This window comes from Triturus cristatus, chromosome 5_2 (genome assembly GCF_964204655.1).
Source record: "Triturus cristatus chromosome 5_2, aTriCri1.1, whole genome shotgun sequence".
In the NCBI taxonomy this organism is placed as follows: domain Eukaryota; kingdom Metazoa; phylum Chordata; class Amphibia; order Caudata; family Salamandridae; genus Triturus; species Triturus cristatus.
The window spans coordinates 883,009,668-883,032,625 of record NC_140588.1 but is presented as its reverse complement, the minus strand read 5'-3'; the positions used below and the strand labels follow the sequence as shown (position 1 = coordinate 883,032,625).

Here is a 22,958-nt window from a genome sequence, read left to right as displayed (position 1 = left end):
AGTTAAAGGAGTAGCAACCCTTGGATAGGTGGTTGAGGAGCAAACGAAGTGGCAGGATTTACATGAAGAAGGGAGGGTGTACGGGTTAAAGACTTGACAGTGAGTTTTAGGTGTAGGCCTTAAACCATGCAGAAAAGTGGAAGCGTAAGATCTGACCCCTAGCTGCAAAGGCAAAAAGAACAATTGATGGACAGAATGTTGAACAATGTCAAACATTCAGCCCAGTACACATGTATGGGCCTAAATCCATCGTGTTTTGCTCCCCATGCCATCCAGTTTGAGCCCAGTCATATGCAAATCAGTCTTGACCATGCTCTCAATGGGAACAGTCCAGCCCGAACTGTCAGGCCAGGTCCTCCCTGAACTGGAAACAAACATCATAGAACCGATTTTGGGGCATCACGCCTCATCAGCCAGGTTAGCTTGACTCCAGTGGCATGGGGAAATGTTTGAATCATTCAGCATCCCGTCCATCAATTGTTGAAGTTACCCTCGCTCCAAAGGATCAGGGTTTCTGGCCCCAGGCCCTGGCCGGACGCCGACGGGCACAGATGGGCTCGCCTTAGGCATGCCTGCTGCACACCGACTGCGTGTGTCCGCTCACCCATCAATTTTAAAAAGTGTACCTTGGAGCGGCTAGCCCGCTCCAACACTGGAAATGAGCGTGACCCCGGAACAATGCCACAACAAACGAAACCATGCCGCATAAATCCACTACACACAACACATTTTAACATCCCAGAATAACATGCTACACAATTCAGCTATACACACTTCTACTCCACATCATTCCACTCCATGCCACATGACTAAAAAAACAATAAAATAAACAACATAATTCTATGTCAGGACCGGATGCGAGGATTATGCTCTACTTTCTTCACTTTATTAGTAGCAGCTTTTCAAAGTCACAAACTAACATTCCCATGAACCACAGGGAATAAACACAAAAAATCATAGAGTGTCCACACTGTAGAGTGTCTCCATCTGTGCACCAATCAGGAGTCTCCAGCCCAACTATAGTCCTCCGTTTGTGGCAACTCTTCCTCTTTCTTCGCTGCTTGCAGCCGAGTTAAGTCACCTTCCCTTAATTTTCTACTTATGTCTTACAGTTATTGCTGCCCTTATACGTTAAAGTATTTTATGCCGGTTAACAATTTGCTTAATGATTTATTGCCTGTTTCATGAGCTGTTGTTCTCTTACTGCGGTATCGGCGCTCAGAGTTACGGCGCGTAGCGGGCGATTTCCGTTTCCTCAAGGACGCTTGTAGCAACCGCGCGCGATTTCCCGGCAAGTACCTTTTGTTTTTTCTTTATTTTGGACGACATTGTGCGCGTTGCTTTTATTTGCTGAAACGCCGCTACTCGGCGTTTTCGCCTCAGCCGCGGGAGTTCCTGAGGGCTCCCTAGCGGCGGTGTTTTTGGTGCGGGCTTCCGGTGGCGGGAGAACGCCACCAGGGGGCGCTAGAGGCGCCCCGTGATGCGGCGCGCGCGCTGGGGATTCCGAGCATTCCAAAGCATCGGAACCCAGCGCTGCACCGCCGCATCAGCGAGCCTTGTTCCTTGTCTGCCATTATGCCCTTCCAAGGGTCTGTACTTTGCCAATAGGCATTTCTCAACAGTTCCTGACGCCCCAAGGACACCCGTTGGGTCAGTCTCTGCCTTGAGGCAGCTTACAGGAAGCATTCCTGTTTGGGGTCAGTGTCTTTTAGGCCAAAAACGCTTTGGGGGTTTCAAAGTCTGTACAGCAGTTTCTATTTCTGCAGGACCCTTGTTAGGCAGACTGCCCATTGTATATTCTTGGCACCAGGGCTGTGTGGGGTCCAGGGTTTTTACCTGCTAATTGCGAGCTTTGCCCGCCCATACTTTGGCTGCTTCCCAGCCACCCATATTAAGGATAGCTCTCCTACCTAGAGTGGACGTCCACCTATTCCCGGTACATAATAGAAGCCTCCCATGACGAGTCAGTTTATGAGGAGCACTGGGAGGAGATCCCTTAGCAGCTCTTCCCTGGGGGGACGATTTTTATGAGGCGGTCGACGAGTCTATTTTTAAGACGGTGGAAATGGCCATGATTCCCTTGGAGGAGCGCTTATCCCGAAAAATAGATCAAGCATGTGAAAAGCTGTCCAAAGCCGCGCAGTCGTCCGCCTCTGGTTTGTCCACCACCGAGCCTACCTCGGATGATCATGTCCCTCCGTCTAAGCGGGCCAAGACGTCGGGGGCGGGCCCTGATCCTTTTGCTCGTCTTAAGCAAGCTTTTCTATCTAGCTGTATCACGCCAGCGAACCCCGATACTACTCCTTCCCCCGTGCCTTCCACTTCTTTGGGGGGTGACCAAGATGACCAAGGAGATGCGGATACTTCCCCCGAGCATTCCCGCCAGTGGCTCCCTGACAAACCTCCTGCTACTAACACCAATTTGTGTGCGGACATGCTAGACCCAGATGATGTGTTACACCGACGCTCCTCTGATTGGGCTCCCTCGGAGAAAGTCGCGCAGTATGTCGCCAGCAGGATTAGGAAACCGCTGGAACCGGCTACTCGCAATTGTCTTAGGGCGGAGTGTCCACGCCCTTCCTTAGGTGGGAAAGTGGCGGCGACTCCTGAGATAGACCCCAGGATGGCGACTTTTCTCCAAAAGTTTGTAAAAGACCCGAAAAAGGGTATAGATCGATCATGGCGGGCATGCCAGGATAAGTTACTGGACATTTTGGGGCCCATCACCAAAATCTTGGATATGGACGAGGAGGCCAAGGTTTCTGGCTCGTTAATCTCCTCTGATCACCTTTCCTCATGGGCCCAGCGTGTTGTGGTGTTCCTCAGTAACGCCAACTGCGCGCTGTCCACTGAACGCCGCAGGTCACTTCTCATTAAGGTGGATCCTAAGCTAGGAGACCTAGCAGACACAGAGGCGGGCCCTGTAGCCCAGGGGGGCCTCTTTGGGGAATCCTTCATCAAGGAATTGGGAAAGTTTGTTAACACCTTCACTTCCCTAGACCGGGCCCAATTTTCCATCAGAAAGGTCTTCAGACCTCGGGTTTTCAGGGGGGCCGGACGAGGTAGGGGCCGCTCGTCCGGCCGGCCAAATCAGGGCAGAGGACAAGGCTCCAACCAGCAGTATCAAGATCAAGCCCACTTTGGAAACTTCTATCCCACCAGGGGTAGGCGCGGCAAGAACAGAGGTGGCAGAGGAGGCGGTGGCTCCAATTCTTCCGGTGAGTGTACTCCCTTCTTCCCTTCTAAAAGTGGGGGGCCGGCTGGCGCATTTTTTCCAAATGTGGGTTTCTATCACGGGGGACGCCTGGGTTCTGCAGACAGTACGGGGGTTCCAGGGAACACCGGTGCAGGAAAGGCCCCCCAGGCCGCTTCGTTTTTCCGAGGTAGAGGCGACATTGGTCGATCAGGAGGTTCAGGCACTTTTGTTCAAAGGCGCGATAGAGGAGACTACCGTACACCCAAGAGGTTTTCTCAGCAACCTGTTTTTGGTAGACAAAGTGGGCGGAGGTCAGCGCCCAGTCATCAACTTACGAGAGTTCAACGAGTGGCTGGTTTACCGCCACTTCAAAATGGAGGGCATACACCTCCTTCGGGACATCCTGCGGCCGGGAGACTTGCTAGCGCGTCTCGACCTCAAAGATGCTTACTTAGCAGTGCCTGTCTTTCCTCCTCACCGCAGGTTCCTCCAATTTCAATGGCGGCGAAAAACTTACGAGTTCACCAGTCTTTTTTTCGGTCTGTCTTCCGCTCCTTGGTGCTTTACCAAGGTTTTGAAGCCAGCAGTGGAACGCCTTCGAGCATCCGGCTTGAGACTTATAGTCTATTTGGACGACATTCTGCTAATGGCGCAAGATCCGAACACCCTGTCGCAGCATTTACAAACCGCGGTAGACCTTCTCCAGAATTTGGGATTTGTGGTGAACGAGCGCAAATCTACTCTAGTACCCTCTCAGAACGTAACCTTTCTCGGATTCCTGATCGATTCAGTGGAATCTACACTGAGTCTTCCTGCGAGAAAACTGACGAAAATCCGTCACGAATTGCGGAGGGCCTTAACGCTTACTCGAATCTCCCTTCAACAGCTGGCTCGGATTGTTGGGCTTCTCTCCGCCTCCATTCAGGCTATCTTTCCCGGGCCGCTCCACTACAGAGCCCTACAGCGCCTCAAGGCGGAGCACCTCCGCAGAGGTCGTCCTTATTCATTCAAGGTGGCCCTGACGGCAGAGACCAGGGAGGAACTCCAGTGGTGGCTGTCCCACATGGAAGCTTGGAATGGACGAGCCATCTTTGGTTCAGCGCCCGATATCGTTATAGAGTCAGACGCGAGCAGATCAGGATGGGGCGTGAGGTGTGGAGAATTCACCACGGGAGGTGTCTGGTCCCCGTCGGAACAACGACTACACATCAACTGCCTGGAGCTTTTGGCGGGATCCTTCGCCATCAAGTGCTGGACCAGGGAGTCGGTTCGATCCTGTGTCCTTCTCCGGATGGACAATGTATCGGCGGTTCGGTACATCAACCATCTCGGGGGCACGTGCTCGAGAGCGCTTTCGGACCTGGCGACAAATCTTTGGCACTACTGCCTGGAACGACAGATCTCGGTCACGGCAGAGTACCTGCCTGGTCAGGAGAACCAAGTGGCAGATTTCCATTCTCGTCACTTCCATGACTTAAGTCTCTGGAAGCTCCACCCTCGAGTGTTTGCAGATCTCCAGAGCATTTGGGGTCCTTTCTCGATCGACCTCTTTGCATCTCGCCTAGATTACCAGATTGCATGGTTCTACAGTTGGAGACCGGATCCTCTAGCGGAGCACACGGATGCGTTCCTTCAGGATTGGAAGGGAGAGACAGGCTATGCTTTTCCCCCGTTCGCAATGATAACCCGGGTTTCAGCCCAGGTTCGCCGGCAGCGGGCGACCATTGTCCTGATCACGCCGATTTGGAGATCTCAAGTCTGGTTTCCAGTTCTTCTGGAACTTTCCTGGGATTCTCCGATCCGACTCCCCCTGTTTCCGACTCTTCTTCTGAGTCCGGAGGGCCGTGCTCATCCGTTGATCGAACAGGGCTCCCTGACTCTAATGGCGTGGCGGGTTACAGGGGACGATGGTCAGTCCCGGGCCTTTCGGGAGCGGCTGAGTCCTTCTTGGCCAAGGCCTGGGTAGATAGCACTATCAAACAGTACCGATCCACATGGAGACAATGGTGTCATTGGTGTCTGCGATGGGGTTTCAATCCATTGGCAACAGATGTCTCAGCTGTCTTAAATTTCCTGGCCTCCTTAGCAGAGGAGGGTGTAGCTTATAGAACCATCAACACCTTCAGATCTGCCATCTCGGCGGGCCATTCCTTGCTGGATGGTACTCCGGTTGGGGAACACCCCTTGGTTTGCAGACTCCTCAGGGGTATACGCCTGTCGTTGCCCCCTAAGCCGCGTTATTCCCAGTTATGGGATGTCAATAGAGTGTTGAACCTCTTACAATCTTGGCAACCGAATAGATTTCTATCTAGGAAAGAGCTTTCTGCGAAATTAGCCATGCTTCTGTGTTTAATTTCCTGCAGGACAGTCTCTGATGTCAGAGCTTTAGATGTCTCTGGTCGGATTTTTTCCCCCACCGGGGTCACTTTCATCATTCGTAGACGCACCAAGTGTGGAACTACCACGGTTTCCTATCCTGCTTTCCCTGATTCTCCTAAGCTCTGTGTTGTAGCATGCCTAAAGGCCTATGAAGAGATGACGGAGGAGTTGAGACCCCCGGGGGAGAGGCAACTTCTTATTGCTCTCAAGAAGCCTCACAAAGCAGTATCTTTACCCACAATTGCACGTTGGGTTTGGTGGATCATGCAGGAAGCAGGTATAGACCTGAGAGCTTTTGGTGCTCATTCCACAAGAGGAGCGATGGCCTCCAAGGCCTTTACCCTGGGAGCTCGTCTGGAGGACATCCTTAATGCAGCGGATTGGTCCTCCGACTCAACCTTTAAGTGGTTTTACTTTAAACCGGTTATTGATAGGCTCATCTGGTAGTGAGCAAGCTTTAAACGAGCATAATCCTCGCCTCCGGTCCTGACATTGAATGAAAAATTTCCTAGCTAGCGTAACTGAAAGTTTCAATTCTATTAAGGACTCGGAGGCGAGGATTATCCCACCCAGGGTACATCTGCGTTGTTTTTCTTTCCCTCCCTCGTACTGGAGTAAGTAATAAATTTACGTGACTTTGTGTCTTTGTAGCATACTGGAGTACGTGACATTCTGTGGCTTGTTGCATATGCTCTGTTGGACTTTCTCCGCAGGATTTCTTTCCTTAGACATTTCTATTGTTTACGCTTTCGTTTATAATTCCAGGAGACTCGAACAAACAAGATTCCTTAAGTGAATGCGGAGGCTGACCGAGCGACGAAAGAGGAAGAGTTGCTACAAACAGAGGACTATAGTTGGGCTGGAGACTCCTGATTGGTGCACAGATGGAGGCACTCTACAGTGTGGACACTATGATTTTTTGTGTTTATTCCCTGTGGTTCATGGGAATGTTAGTTTGTGACTTTGAAAAGCTGCTACTAATAAAGTGAAGAAAGTAGAGCATAATCCTCGCCTCCGAGTCCTTAATAGAATTGAAACTTTCCGTTACGCTAGCTAGGAAATTTTTCATTCAACTACGCTCCATGCCACAAAATTCCAGTTCACATAATACCACTATGCTACATAATTCCACTCCACTTCGAACAATATAACACTCCACACAACACAATTCAACTCCGCATAATTCCACTACACATGCCACTTCAACCTTAATTTCACATCATATATTTACACTTCACATAGCTTCACTAGATTCCAAAACACATAATTACACTCCACAAAATAAATTCCACTTTGTAACAGGCCACATAATCGTACACCTTATAATACTATGCCACAGAATGTCAGACTTTTTAAAAATAGTTTTATATAGCACGAACTAGACCCAAAGATATCCGGTATCTGAGCGCTTTACATGGGCACCAGTTTTGTTACGGACAGACACAATCATTTTCTTTTGTTAGGCATGGGGAGATTAGTCATTTGCCCAGCATCACAGGATGTTGAGCGTCGTTGCCGAGACTCAAACACGGTTCCCCAGCTTTGAGGTTGACTGCTCTAGCCATAAGACTATATCCTCTGCCCAAATAATACCACTAAAAACGATCCCACATAATTCCACACGCTACAGAATTAAATTGCACACAATTCTGCACTACACAACATGATTACGCTGCACACAATACCACTCAGCGCAACATAATTACACTCCACATATTTATGCTCTACGCGATGCACTTTATGCCAGATACCAGTAAATCACATAAATGTACTACACACCATCACAATTCCAATAAGCATAATTTCACTCAACGCCACACAGTTCCACGCCACACAATTCAACTCCACACATTACCAATACACACCACATAGTTTTACACCAAACTACTTATTTTAACTATACAACACAATTCCACAACATACCACATACCTCCAATACACACCACAGATTTCAACATCATGCGACAGAATTTAACAGCAGACCACATAATTCAATTCCACCACATGCCACTCCATAATACACAATACCATTTGCCGTAATTAACTCTATAACACACAATCTCTCTGGGGGGCGCACACTAGTGCAGCTCTGCTGGGCGAGATAACAATCCGTCAAATATCTGCGTTACCTGGCGCCATCCATGGCTGAGCTGGAGCAGTATCTGGCTGCATACCATCGTGGAGCACTTTGGTTGTTTGCCTGGGCCCCTGGTCGCTTCTGACTGCCATCGTCACAGGTCGTTTGGCTGGACCTCGCATGCAGTAAAATGGCGGTCCCCCGGAGCGTGGGCTGATCGCCTTGTCCCTGGCTATCGCGGAGGTGCGACTGCTGTGGCTCTGTGGAAGGTCACCGCACTCTGGGACACCTGCCTGGCCACTGGCGCTTGGAGAGATCGCTGGCGCTGCCCCCCGCTGCTGGTGCGCCTGGCTGCTGCCTCGCTGATCGAAGGAAGGACAGGCGGGAGGCCGCCATCTGCCAGCCGGCCTCCGCCTTCGACTGTTGCTGGAAGGCGGGGTTCTGCTCCGGGAGCTCGCAAGCGGAGGGCCGGCACTGGAGGTGGCGCCCCCCGGATTGCTGGATTGATAGCTAGAGATCTGTCAGCATGGGCAAAGTTGACAAGCAGCAAACCAAATTGCAATTTGAGGCCAGGAAACACACTAAAGCCACAACGCCCATCGCCTCGGACGCGGAACCTGACCTGGAGGCGGGTGAAACTACCAAACTGGAGCGCATGATGCTCAGTATGCAACAGAGTCTGCACACCATTGACGCCAAGATTGACCATATTAACATGCGTATGGATACCATGGCCTCGAAGATTACGAAGCACGACTCGCAGATCACAGAGGCTGAGCAGCGCATTTCGACTGCGGAGGATCGCGTGGAGGCGATTAGTGCTACATGTGCCAGCATGGAAAAAATACTGGAGGTAATCAGGGCAAAGAATGAGGACATTGAAGCGCGCTCCCGCAGAAATAATCTTCGCATTACTGGGGTTGCGGAGACCACCAACACTGGCCCCATGGAGTCCTATGTCGAAACGATGCTCACAACACTGCTGAGGGCGGAGCACTTCTCAAAGGGCCCACCGTTCTCTGGCTGCTCCGCCGGTCCCAGGCGCTCCACCGTGCCCTATAATTGCCAGACTATTGAAATATAGGGACAGAGACACTGCGCTCCGGCTGGCTAGGGAAAGGGGACGGCTGGAGTACCAAGGGATGAAGGTAGAACTGTTCGCTGATTTTACGGTTGCAGTACAGCAAGCTCGCCGGGAATTTCAAACGGTCAAGAAAAAGCTGCAAACCCTCAAGATTCAGTATGCCATGCTGTACCCTGCTCGCTTACGCATCCAGCACAATGGAAAGGCACGTATTTTTATGACACTGAACGACGCTCTTCAGTATATCTGGTGACTTGAACTACAGGAGAGGCCATTGGAGAAGGGTGGGAACTCTGATCCGGAAGACTGAGCCCCTGTGGCTTTGTTGGAGCTCCTTAGAACTAAGAACTATACTGCTAGTCCTCTGATAATGATTTTAAATGTGTAAAGCGTTTGATTGGTCTCGGTTTCTCCACATTATGAAAGCCATACATAGGATTTTCTCTTCTGTTTGATGGGGACTGTGCATAGATGGGAGTTATATCAGCAGTGGTTCGGGCCCTGGGGAGTACTCAGCACCAGATGCTGACTCCTTGCTTGGTTGAGGTTCTTAGCTAATGACAGTTGATGCGACGTCATGTATTGGTTAGCCTGTCTCTACTTATCTCGGTCCACCCTGTTTATGCGGGGGGCCGAACGGTTACTAGCGACCCACTATATGGGAATACCCTACAAGGTTTTGTTTGTGGTTGGGGTTTTTTTGGGCGTCCTTACGGGGCACTGTTTTTCTCCATTCCTTGCTTAATGTGGGAGGTGAGAGGAAGATTATTTTGTTTTTTTTATGTTCACAGGGGGGTTGCTTGCAGTATGTGTTTCTTGCTGCTGTGGGTGGGGAGGGTGGTTGGGGTTCAATATTGTATTGGATTGGCATTGGCTGGACTGGAATAGCGAGCACAGTATGGTGTAACTCAAGCTTTCTCGATTCTGTTTGGGGCTCAGTGACTAAAGGGTACGGGCATGATGGCTATGCAACAGTCTAACGTTTCCTGGATTAGCTGGAATGTGCGGGGTCTTATCAATGCCAAGAAAGTGCGACAGGTGTTATCTTACCTGGACCTGAATCATATCCATATTGCCCTGTTGCAGGAGACTCATCTTACAAAACAGAAAACTCCACAGGCTCTCGCCAGGTGGGCGGGGGTGCGACTGGCTGCCTCCTATTCCTCGTATGCGCGGGGAGTTATGATCCTTGTAAAAAGGGGTGTTCCGCTTGTGCCGACGCATGTGGATGAAGATGTTGAAGCACTCATTATTATAGTGCAAGGTCTGCTGTATAACACGAAACTGACTATTGTGAATTTGTATGTTCCCAATGTGGATGATCCCGCCTTTTTTGATACAATATGGTGTAAACTCTGTCTATTATCACCTGCGGAGAATATCTGTGGGGGTGACCTTCACGTGGTTTTAGATCCAGCATTAGATCGGATGTCCGCGACTGCTCTCCCCCCCGGCGAGCTGCTGTAGCTGTGCAGGATGGGATGCGGTCTTTGAATCTTACAGACATCTGGCGCTTTAGGCACCCACAGGATAGAGAGGGTACGTGTCATTCATATGCGCGACAGTCTTGGTCCCGCTTGGACTACTGGCTCGGTACACCGGAGGTCTGTACATGGACCATGCTGGTGAGGCATCTGCCTCGAACGCTGTCGGATCACTCGCCGGTTGCTCTGGACGTGGCCTTGCCGTCCCACGCCCCTCCCCCCTTTTAGTGGTTGTTACAATCGTCCTCATTACTAGATCAGGATTTTAGGGAGGGGATCCGGGAGGCTATTTCTGAGAATTTCGAATTGAATACAGGGTCCGTTCAGACTTTCGAATTGCTGTGGGAAGCATTTAAAGTAACTATATGGGGGAAATGTATTAGTCTTCAGGTCGGGGTGTTAAAGTCGTTGCGTCGCTCCATGATTACGCTGGAAAAGGAGCTAGGTGATTTAGAACGCAAATATGATGACCGTGCGGACCTCAGTACGTTGGTGCGCATTAAGGAGAAAATAGTGGAATACAATGCAATAGCTGACCAAGAAATAAACCACAGGTCACGTCGGTGCAAGGCACGCTATTATGGGGAGGGGGGTCGGCCGGGTCGGGTGTTGGCTAGTCGTATATTGGAATCCCAGAATAGAGCATACACGATCCAAGCAATCTCCACTGATACGGGCATACACTATGACACGCCGAGTATGTTGCGTGCCTTTACAGATCACTATGCCGGGATTTATGCTCATAAGCCCACTGCTAATGCGGCCGAGCTCGAGCGCTATCTTGAGGATATTGCTCTGGTGTGGCTGTCCCGTAGGCAGCAAGATTTCCTCATGCACCCGCTTACATTGGGTGAAGTGCGCGATGCTATCGCAGCTTTGCCAAATGGAAAGGCTGCAGGCACTGACCGATTGCCGGTCGAGTTCTATAAAGAATATATAGATCAGTTGGCCCCACGTCTCCTGCAGTTATATGAAGAGGCGTATGAAGCTCAGTGCTTGCCGCCAACCATGCGAGAGGTGCTAATGGTTGCACTCTTAAAGCCGGGGAAGGCCCCAGACAGCTGCGAGTCTTACCGTCCCTTATCTCTTATAAACACGGATGTAAAAATGTTAGCAAAAGTATTAGCCACTCGACTGCAATTGCTCCTTCCTGTTATGGTCCTTCCGGATCAGTCAGGGTTTGTCCCCACTCGATCCACGTCGCACAATTTGCGTACGATTTTTGCGGTTATGCATGTTTGGAACCCAGGCTACCAGCAGTAGCAGTCCTCCTAGACGCTGCGAAAGTGTTCGACTCGATATCCTGGTCGTATATGATAACGGTCCTGCATCGTATGGGGGTTCCCGTTGCTTCCACAAACTGGATTAAATTATTATATACCAATCCAGGGGCTCGAGTTAGGATTAATGGGCAGCTCTCTGAAGTAATCCCTATCCAGCGGGGTACGCGGCAGGGATGCCCATTATCGCCGCTGTTATTTGCTCTGGTGTTAGAGCCCCTAGTTTGTATCTTAAGACAGCGTCATGCCCAGACTGCTTTGCGGTTTTTGCAGCGTCCACTTGCAGTCTCCATGTATGCGGACGACATGGTGTTGTATGTCCGGGAACCGGCGAGGTTTCTGGCGCAGCTTATCCGGGAATATGTTCGGTTCGAACGATACTCGGGCCCGGGGATCAACTGGTCCAAGTCGACCATACTGCCACTCACGGAGAGTACGCAGCAATTTGACGTGGAATACCCCCTAACGTGGTGCTCAGACGCTGTGAAATATTTAGGAATTTGGCTGTGTAGGGACCCGCAGGCTGTTATACAGGCTAACTTCGGCACTGCCATAGCGCGGCCTGAGGGGCAGGTGAACAGGTGGATTAAGCTGCCGCTATTGTTCGCGGATCGGATAGCACGGATAAAAATGGTAGTTCTCCCGCGTTTCTTATATCTTTTCTTGAACATTCCGGTGCATCTGACGCGACACTTTTTCGACAGGCTGCGCTCCCTCTTGATCACGCTAGCCTGGGGAGGTAGAAAGCCTCGCCTTAGGTGGGAGAATCTAACCCTTCCATATGATCAAGGCGGCTTCTCGGTGCCTGACCTTCACCTCTATTACCTTTGTGCGCAGGCGCACTATGCCTATTATTGGCAACACGATCCAGCTTATAGTCCGCATGTGGCGGTGGAGGCCGGTGCGGTGAGCCCTATACCGCTCAAGGAGATGATAGTAAATAACTATACAGTATTTGAAAAGGGGGAAGTTGATACTGTGCAGACTACGGCTGGGGACTGGGGCCTGGTGCGAACTAGGTCGGCGAGCGCATAAGCTGCCGTTTATGCACCCGGGATGCCGCTCCTCTACCACTCGGACTTCTCGGTCTCTGGTGAGGCTGGCATGCGGCAGCTCCTTAAAGACTTGGAGCTGACCGCAATGGCAGATGTATTCCTGAGTGGCCGATTCATCGCTTTGGATCACATCAGTGCCCGAGCCAACGTTTCCACTATGCATCTTTTTGCCTTCACGAGATTGCGCTCTGCGATGCGGGCCCTATACCCTACTTTCCCTACGGAGCCTCCGGCACTGGAGGCATTGCAATTGCTATACACTGCTACGTCTAGAGCCAAATTAGTTACCCGACTTTATAACGCATCACAGAGGGAGGTACCACCGGGAGCGGCAGCTGCATTGGCCAGGTGGAATGCTGTGCTTCCGGGGCCGTTATTTGAGACTGACTGTTTGGATAGCTGCCGCCTAACAGGTAAACTGACAGCAAATGGTAATTTGCGATTAGTACACTATAAATACTTGCCTCAGCTCTACTACACGCCGGCACAGCTTCATCGATACGGGCTACAGCCGGCAGACATTTGTAAGCGTTGTGGAGCCCCGGGGGCTGACTCTATCACCTAGCATGGGCTTGTCCCAAAATAAATGAATATTGGGGTTTGATTACGAGAGTTCTTGGCCAAATGATTGATGAGGAGGTAGAATGGGGTCCAAAGGTGTGTGTGCTGGGGGTTGGTGTTAAGGTGAAACCATCCAGCAAAAACTTTGTCTCCATAGCGTTACTATTGGCTAAGCGTAGGATCTCCTTGTGCTGGGGAAGTAGGGCAGTACCGACCACTAAGCTATGGCTGCAGGATTTGACCCACTGCCGGGACCAGTTCACGTGTTATGCAGAGGAACTGCCCGCTAAGCCCAAGCCACGGGAAATATGGGGACCACGCACGTCCTATTTGTTGGCAGTTGCTGATGTCTGAGGCCCAAAAGCTGGTCGTTTGCTCTCTCACGCATGTTAGCCCTGCACTGTATTTTCTGAGATTGTGGTATTTGTGATTCCGCATGCCCTGGATATTGTACTGTGACGCAGTATAAGTTACGTAATGTATATGAATGTCATATGCATATTATGCCAATGCCGCATTTTGAGCGATTGTATATCGTTTGCTGAGGTTTTTGTATGAAAACAGAAAAGCATGAATAAACAAAAAAAAAAATACAATCTCTCTACATAATTCCACTACAGTTAATAACATTTAATTACTATCAACATAATTCCACAGCACACCATGCCACATATTTCCACTACACAACTCCACACCATTCCACAATAAACAATTCCAATACCATCTGTCATCTCTCCCACACACCCTCTGCACCTCTCATCTTTCTCTCACACTCCCACTCTCGTCTCGCAATTCCACTGTCCCCTCTCATCCCTCCCTCACACTCACCGTTTCCTCTCTATACTACCTGCTCACACATGCTATCTACCTGTACCTTCTCGCGCTATGCACTGGCCCACCTCTCTCCTCCCCTTCCTTCTTGTGCCCCTCCCACTCGTATCGCTCCCTCTCTCATACTCTCACTCACACACTCTTCCCCTCTCTCATATGGGTTCACTTCAGGTCTTCGAGCACAGTTTTTTTCCTGTGCCTTTTCAAAATTTCCAACCCTTAAACCCACACTCTCTTCCGTCTCTGTCGTCTGCGTACACACACACCCTTTTTAAGAGTCTGTGACCTGCTCTTCTCTTCTTTTTCTCTCTCGCACACTGTTTCTGCTCCTCTGTCTGAAGTTCATTCATCACTTTGTGCGCAAATAACCTGTCCCTCTCTATCTTTTTTCTATCTATTCTGTGCAGCTCTCACCCCTATCTATTCACCTTGCCACATAATTCCACTACACAAATACACTACACACCACACAATTTCACAACTAACAATTCCACTCCAAACCACATAATTCCACTCCAAACCACATACATCCACTCCACTCCAAATCTAACCCCATGGGTAAAAGACATTGTCATTTACAACGCCAATAGCTCTAACTCTCACAAATGCGAGACTGATTGCATTGCAAATGCTTGTTCTGTTCTTAGAGCTGTTTTCAAACCTCATTAAGGAGACACACTGACAAGTGCCAGCTGCAAGCAGGCTAATGCTACTTAGCCTACAGGCAAACAAAGTCTAACTTTTTAAAAGTTACTTTTCCTATATATTTTTGAAAGTTTGATTTCACCATTGACTTACATGTTTTATTTAAAAAAACACAAAGCCAGCTTAAGGGTGACTTATTTAATATTTAGAAGCAGGGTTCTATTTAGGTCAAATGGGTTAATTTGACAAGTTTGACTGCAGATTTAAAAGCTGCAGCAGTCAGACTATGCAGACAGGCCTGCAGCTATGTATACTATTTGTCAGGCTATCAGAAGACACAACATGTGATGGAGCCCACAGTGAAATTTACCTTTCCATGTCACTGGTGTGTTTTCCTGCACCGTGTACTATACCTTACTGGAAGGTTAAATATTTTAATTAGGAGTTAGCCAATCATGCCAGGTTTTAGAGGTCATAGTAGATTAACTGGGGCCTGGACAGCAATGCCCTAGTGTTCAAAGTTCATAAACAAGCTACATCAGTCTGCAAAAAATCGAGGTGATCACACAAAGAGAGGGATTTTCTCAGTGAAGTTTCTTTTTTTTCCAATGTGTACGACCAATACAAGACTGTAAAGTAGCATTGACAACAATCTGTCGTAAATTAAAATCGACTAAAGTCCAATGTTCCTTAAATAATATAATAATCTTTATTATCATTGCTACCCAGAAATACAAACTATTTTCAACTATTTCCCCAACAATTACTGCCTTCACGTTGGAATTCATTATGTTTATACAATGTTTTTTAACACTGTTATGTTTACAAAACAATTACCTAGCTCAAGCTCTCACAATTACCTATCTCAAGCTATTCTCAAGCTCTCACGGCACTTTAAATTTCGAAGAGTATGATTACAGGTAACTCATAAGTTGGCTTCGCAGGATATTGCGAAAACACTACAATAATGCACACATTTATTTTTAATATGAATTATATCACTCACTGGTACTCGTCCTTTTGCTCTGAATGCAGCAACTTTAGAAAGGTCATCATCTTTTACACTAGTTGGTACAACAAAACTAGCAGGATAAGTATCACAAAACTCGTAGGTGCTGTTGATTTTTGTTATTTTCCAGCTCTCGTTGGGTAAACCCTACAAACAAGGAAAAAATACACTTATGAAAAAAAATCATCTGTTTCCACATCTTTGTATATTATGTACTGCCATAATTCCTATTCCAGTTTAAGAAAGAAGGACTGCAATGTTTTCAATAGATTCAAAAAATTACACAATATAATTTGGTGCTTATATTGTTAATTAACTAAAGTGTACCAATTTAAAAGTAATGTGACATTTCAGAAGTTAAGCGATACAACATAGCTGCTTACATGTCTGTAATATCTATATCACAACCAGATAAGACAGACACACATCAAATATTTGAGCAGTAGATGATATCACCATTACAATAAAACAACTGGGGGTAAATGAAAAACAAGCACTGGTAAAGAAAACAAGTCTGATTTTAAAGTGCTAATGAATACAAACAAAGGAATGCTCAAATCCGCTTATAGTATTTGTACCATGTCACTGTGTAACTTGCTGCATAGTTGTTCCTGTTGTGGTCATAGCAAGCAGGAGAGTAAAATAATAAGACAGACACATGAACTGCAGAAAGAGGCAGGCTGATCAGAGATGAGGCACAAATAGTCTGAATATTTATGCACACCTCTATTTACATGCAACTATGCTGGTTGGAATAACAAAAAATTGAGACATTGGAATAAAAGTATGGAAGAAACTGTCAAAAACGAAGTCAAAAGTGTTTATTACATGACATTCTGTATCAAAGTAGTGCCTCCCGGGACTGGATACCTACCTAGGTTACAGCTTTCCTGTTTTAAGTTTAGAAAGTGGGCATTTTCTTGTTCTAACCATTTGATGCCTGTAGTCTGTCCCTCGGTCACATGACTAGGTGTAGCTGGTATTTGTGTATTGCTCCCAGACAGTGAGACAAAGGAAGGCTAAGTGTTGGCAGGATGGGCCACTCTAACTTAACGAGGAGGAGGAGCTGTCATGTAACACACTTGCACATCATAAAGACTTTGCATGAACACACTCACAAAGGGGTTACCACTAGACTTTTGTCACTAGGGGGTCCAGGGCAGGAAGCAAGAGGATTCCTGACACCTCAGGGGGATGAAGACCTCCAGAACCTTCTCCTACTTTAAAGTGGGCACCAGGTACAAATAATGGTCCCCGAGACCAAGCTCTTCAGTACAGATTTGGACCTGAGGGAGACTCAGAAGTAGGACTGCTGCACTGCTTTGCTGGAAGGAGGACTGCCACTCTGCTGCCCTCCTGTCCTGCCTGAGTGAGAAGGACTGGCCCTGCATCTTCAACAGAGGACCACCAGAATGACTCCAAAGGCTAGTTGGCTGGCCTCCTGATCAGAACCTCAGGGACAGAAAAGGCTCCAACAACCTTGTACAGCGCACTAGGACTCTGCCAGCAGGGAGTCATACCCTCCCAAGTGGTGCCACCCCAGTCCTGGACCCTTTGAAGTGGACTTCAAGCGGCTCTGTCAGCCCAACTGTGGTCCCAGCAGAATCGACATAGCACGCTGCATCACCTCCCAAAACTCCACATCGGAGATGCAGCAAGACACATCACCTCACAGAATTCCACATTGGAACAGCTGCATGATGCATCCCAGACGCAGGATTTTGCATAGCAGCCCACAGTTGCTTTGGAATTGCTACTGCGCGCCGCATCCTTGATGCAGGTCTTCGCATCACAAGCCCCTCGTCGACGATGACACAAGTCTCCATCCCAAGCCCCATAGTGCACTACATCAGCCGCTGTGCAATGCACCTTCGACGCAGGCCTAAGCATTGCAAGATCCTCGTCAAAGGCATCCTCAACACAGGATCTCGCAATGCTCTCCAACTAGGATTTAAGGCACTCTTGTTCAGGAGGCCTAACTTGGTTCCTGTAGCCTGAACTTGTGACTTTGTTCTGGTCCAGCTCGACCAGATTACCACAGTTGTCGCTTTGGGCTTTTTGGCACTATTTTCACTTAAATCTTTAAAATTGTAAATCTCCGGTTCTACTGATTGAATTTTTGTTGTTTTATTCTTAAATTATTTATTACATTTTAGTATTTTTTTTCTGAATTTTTAGCTCGAGTCTAGGCAGTGCGCATGCACTGTCAGCAAGACCTGTTGTTATCATCTCCTTTATCGACTTTTGGCATGGCCATGAATTGCCATTTGTTCGTTGTGCCATTTAGAAATACGTTATTTTTTTGTTGCTTGCGTTGGCCATCCCAATATGTCCGCGGTTCCTCCTGGTCATCCTGATCTGCCTTTTTATTTTGTAGGTTATCAACATCGTTTTATGTTTTTAGGCCTTTTCGAGGAGCAATGCTCTGTTCGGCACTTGCAAAACAGTAATTTCTGTCCGGTAGCTGTTGAGCTATGCCAGTAGCTCTAACTCAAAACAAGCATTTGCAATGCAATAGGTCTCGCACTTTGTCCTATTGGTATAGTAAATGTAAATGACAATTATTGCAGCTTTTTTAAACACAAATAAAAGGCATTGTCATTTACAATGCCAATAGCTCAAAATCTCGCAATTGCGAGACCTATTACATTGTAAATGCTTGTTAAAGTATGGACACAGTGAGGGTGTGCTTGCAGACGTGGTGCCTGGTGCTATCAACGCTTCATTATAAATCAGAATTTAGTAACCTCATATGCCATATTTTAGCCTTATGCTGTAATGTTGCACCCCCACTAGATGATGCTCTCACTTTACCCACTGAAAGTGCTGGCCATGCTTGCTTTAGGAGCCAGGCAAATTATCATTTTAGCAGTGACACCTTTACTGCTCTTTACATACTTTTGTCATGATGTAGGAAGCACTACAAATATTCAATAGACAAGCGTCCGAGTTTATAAACAATTTATCTTAACAGTGGTTTAAACATGTTAAATTATGAAACGTTGATCAGATAGTGACGAAAGAACACGGTATTTATAAAATTCTTTTGCCAAGGATATTACTGGTTTGTTGTTCTGAGAGTAACACGTGTTAAAATCACCAAAGCCAACACTACTCATGTTATCAGCCTTGATAGAATGAAAGTCTGAGTCTTCCCTAGCAGTATTGCACACGTGACCTCTAGCTTCTATGCAGATCTTTATAGAGGAGAGATGAACACCCTGCGCAGTCTTGTGAAATAGAAAAACCAAGAGATAAGCAGCAGCTCCAGTTTATAAATATAAAAGTGCGGTATTTGTTCAGGACGGGTCTCAGCAGCGCCGGCCTGTTGACCTTCCAGCAGCTGGAGAGTAAGAGGAGAGTGCATGTGCGCCGGGCGCGCGCACCATTTGGCAGCCTGCGTGTACATTTCGCGGGCGCTTTGATGTTCTCAGTGAGCCGTGCGGCCACTGCGAACATCAAAGCGCCCGCGAAAGTGATCACCATTTGCCAGCCTGCGTGCCTCTCTCCCCTACCTTCTCCCTTATCCCACTTTAGGTTAGGCATGATACTTGTGAGCTTTGAGTATACAGCATGAATTTCTGCCATGCCCTTTCTATCCCTGACCTCATATGCTGAGACTGCCAAAGCAAGACAACAGGAGCAGAGTTACAGGTAATAAAGTTGCATAAAGGACGAATACTCCAGCTCCCTGCAGAGACACTCATTAATTCCACTTAGGGGGTTGTATCGAGCTGTAGCCCGCGCCCGTCTCTTTCCGCATGCCAGGGAGTGCTGGCAGGTTCTCGCGCGGTCCATTATCTGCACTGAGGAGCGCGTGTTTATACTGCAGCCTCTGACACCCGATGGCAGTTCATTACCCCGACTCTGCACCCCTGCATGGCAGGAGCACTGTGGTGATGCAGTGGCGCTCTCTGCCCCCCGTCTCCAACCAACCACAGAGCCGCACGCAAGGACAAGAGCGCGCCCTTGGGCAGAACACAATTTAATTAGTGGATCGGGCTGAGCTCAGCGCAGGCAGAAATACACCCAGCGAGGTTAGCTTTATTCTCACATGGGAGCGGCAGGCTATGCAGCGGCTAGACTGCGGGCCTCTGCCTACGAGGCGCTGTGTCCTAAACCCGGTGAGGCCGTGGAACAAATGAATAGGGAAGTTTCCTTAACAATAATCGTGAAGGTAGCCCGGCTGGCTATGTCCAAGCTGCGGTGAGTCTGCATATCTTACAGGTTCCAGGTCAGAAGGTGTGCAAAGTCTACTACGGCTTTCATCCTTCCTAGGTTGATAAAATGATTAAAATCAATTTCTATAAGAATAAACCTATTCATAAGCGAATTCAATAGGTCTCGTTTTTTGGGACCTTATAAGTATTTAGTTATGCAGCAGCACAATATCCTTGGTGCAACAATATCAACCGTTGCATGGCTAAACACTTATAAGGTCCCCAAGGCGAGACCTATTGGCTATACCAATGCTTGTTACCTGTTGTGGGCCTCAGATTCGAGACAGGGTAGACGGCTCATTAGCGTGGCTTCTGGGAATCATTTAAGTTGTTAATTCCAGTTGTTGTGAATTTCTTTCTAATCAGTTTTCTGCACATAGTGCTTCAGTGGTAGGGGCGGAGACAGCTACAGGAAATTCACTCCGGGCTTTTGGGAGCTAAAGCTGTTTTCTCAGATATGTAGGACCCTTGCGGTTGTTTTGTGGAGACTTACAAAGACTTGTGGGACTTGTAGTATTCAGTGTGACCTGCAGGCGGTACATAGCGTGATGCACTCTCAGTTCAATCGGAAGGCATCTGAAAGTAATGTTCTGAAAAGCATAACTTTCCACGCTTGTGCCCAAAAAGCGTCTTATCGCTTTCAGTACAGCTGGAAACAATTTGTCGGAATTGAAAATGCTTAGAGAAGTTCTCCTCTCTGCCTTCAGAAGCATACAATTTTTTCATTACCATTCCTCGAGGGACAAGGCCTTTGTATATAACGAAGTACCGCGTGGAAATATTAAATGCCTGTACTTATTTTGTGCCTAACTGATTTGCACAGACTGACGTAAATTGGGATTTTATAGTCCTTGTTATACGTCTCATGTTATTTGAAGTATGTTTCTTTGTGTAGGGAGGCGATGTGCTCTGCTGCGAAAGTGCGCTAAGATTTAAAAAAGGGCAAACAGCAGTGGATAGGCTTTCAAATCAGCACATGTGGAGGGAAAATGTGAATGCATGCATTAACCCGTTATGTGGTTAATGGCTAGGGCTAATGGGGTCGTGAAAAATACTCTTCTGTCGCATTTCCCCACCCCCCTCCTCCGGGTGGCTAATTGAACGCAGATTTAATCATGACATCCAGAGGGACTCCTGCTTCCTGTCTCCGAGCAGGTCGGGGGTGAAAGTTCTCCACCATTTTAGCTTAAATGAGGTGTGACAGATCATTAGCTTGTGAGGACTGAGACAAGGCTGTCTGCATTCGGAATCTAATTTTCTCATTTTGTATGTTACCACTGACCTCAAGTTAAGTCTCAGATGGCCTGATTCAAAATCATGTACAGGACTCACGTCTAATATATATATTGAATTCTCATTTTAGCGGATTCACAAGCATAGAGATGTATGATATTATAGATTTTCGTGTCCGTTTTTGTGTCCAACAGTTACTTCTCAGGCATGAATGAATGTAACAAAATGTGCATTTGAACATTTAAACATTTTTACAAGTGGAGAAACACCTTTCTCCACAGCTCCAGTAAACACACGAGTGTTTAGAGCACATAACTGCCCTTTCATAAAAAAATTAAAACTAAGGATATCAGTAGTGCGAAAGCCGGATTCTTGGGACATGGCAGATAAACTAATTATCGGACAAGACAAGCAGGAAGTGGGATAAGGGAGTGGGTGGCAAATGGCGTGTACATTTCGCGGGCGCTTTGATGTTGGCAGTGGCCGCGCGGCTCACTGAGAACATCAAAGCGCCCGCGAAATGTACACGCAGGCTGCCAAATGGTGCTCGCGCCCGGCGCACATGCACTGTGTGAAAGTGATCGCGATCACATCAAAGCGGCCGTGCGGCCCGCGAAAGTGAAAGCAAACGGTGTGCAGGCTGCCAAATGGTGCGCGCGCCCGGCGCACATGCACTGTATTTGGAGGCCTGAAAGCACTCGTTTGCACTTCCAGATCCCCCATTTACACAAGCTCTCGCGAGAGCAGCGCTAAAGCGCGGTCTCAGGCGAGACCTAAAAATGAGATACCGATTGCATTTCTGATGCGTGTCTTTTAAAATAGTTTTATTGGCATTTGTGTTTAATACAACAGTTTAAATAATAAGATTCATACTATGCAGACCTGTCTCTTCCCTTCCTTCCATTATCCCTGTCTTCATTTAGTGTATTTATTAATATGGTCATCTACATTTTCATATTAGAAGTTCCATGCCAATCATAACAGTTGTAACTCCTCTTCCCCTCCCACCCTATCTGTGTCATGGGGTGAGTAAACATCAGTGTGAGAATATTGCCCTTTAACCTTATTACCACTCATCTCTTCCCATCAGATATTACCCCTCGTTCCCCTTACTGCCTTCATCTTCCCTTGTATCTGAGGCCTGGGGATCTCATAAATCCACAATCATAGCTACTACCAATGCTTGTACATCATCTTTGAGTTTTTCATCCTTTCTAACCTGTTTTATCCGAATTAACTCTGCTGCGCCCATTACCCCATATCTTCACCCATCTATCCATGAGAGGCGGGACCGGACTCATCCACATGATTGCCACTCATCTTTTTTCTAATACCAACCATAGGAGCACAAACCTCCTGCTTAGTTTTTAGGTCTCGCCTGACCCAGAGCATGCGCTGGTCTGGCGAGACATTTTGTGAGGGCTCCAAAAAGTGCTACCAGGCCAGCCTAGAGCTACAGTGCATGTGCGATCACTTTTGCGGCCGCACGGCCGCTTTGATGTTCTCCGTGAGGCTTCAATAGATTGCAGCAGTTAAAACAAGCATTGGCATAGCCAATAGGTCTCGCTTTTGGGACCTTATAAGTGTTTAGTTATGCAACTGTTGCATGGCTAAACACTTATAAGGTCCCAAAGGCAAGACCTATTGGCTATGCCAATGCTTGTTTCTTTAGGAGTGGGTAGTAAGCCGCACGGCTCGTATGTTCTTAGGAATTGTCAATGCTGTGGCTCAGAGGCGCAACTAGAGCCAAATTTTGGGGGGGGGGCTAAGAAACAATTTCGGGTGGGGCTGAATCTTTAAGCAATAGGCAGAGTGGAGCTGCAGGGGCTCTTAAAGGGGTGAAACAACAGCGAGGCCTCATTAACATGCAAATGGTCTTTTAAATACCTGTGAAGTGCTCGGAT

The 22,958-nt window shown here is 47.8% G+C and overlaps 1 protein-coding gene across 6 annotated transcripts in view; it reads right to left on the bottom strand.

Annotated features, from left to right (window-relative positions):
* Positions 1 to 22,958, bottom strand: part of MTMR1 (myotubularin related protein 1) — a 533,995-nt gene that overhangs the window by 220,003 nt on the left and 291,034 nt on the right. For all 6 annotated transcript variants that reach the window (XM_085608016.1, XM_085608018.1, XM_085608021.1 and 3 more), the window contains one exon: positions 15,599 to 15,748. In XM_085608016.1, the coding sequence (XP_085464142.1) occupies positions 15,599 to 15,748 (150 nt within the window). The remainder of the gene's footprint in view (positions 1 to 15,598; positions 15,749 to 22,958) is intronic.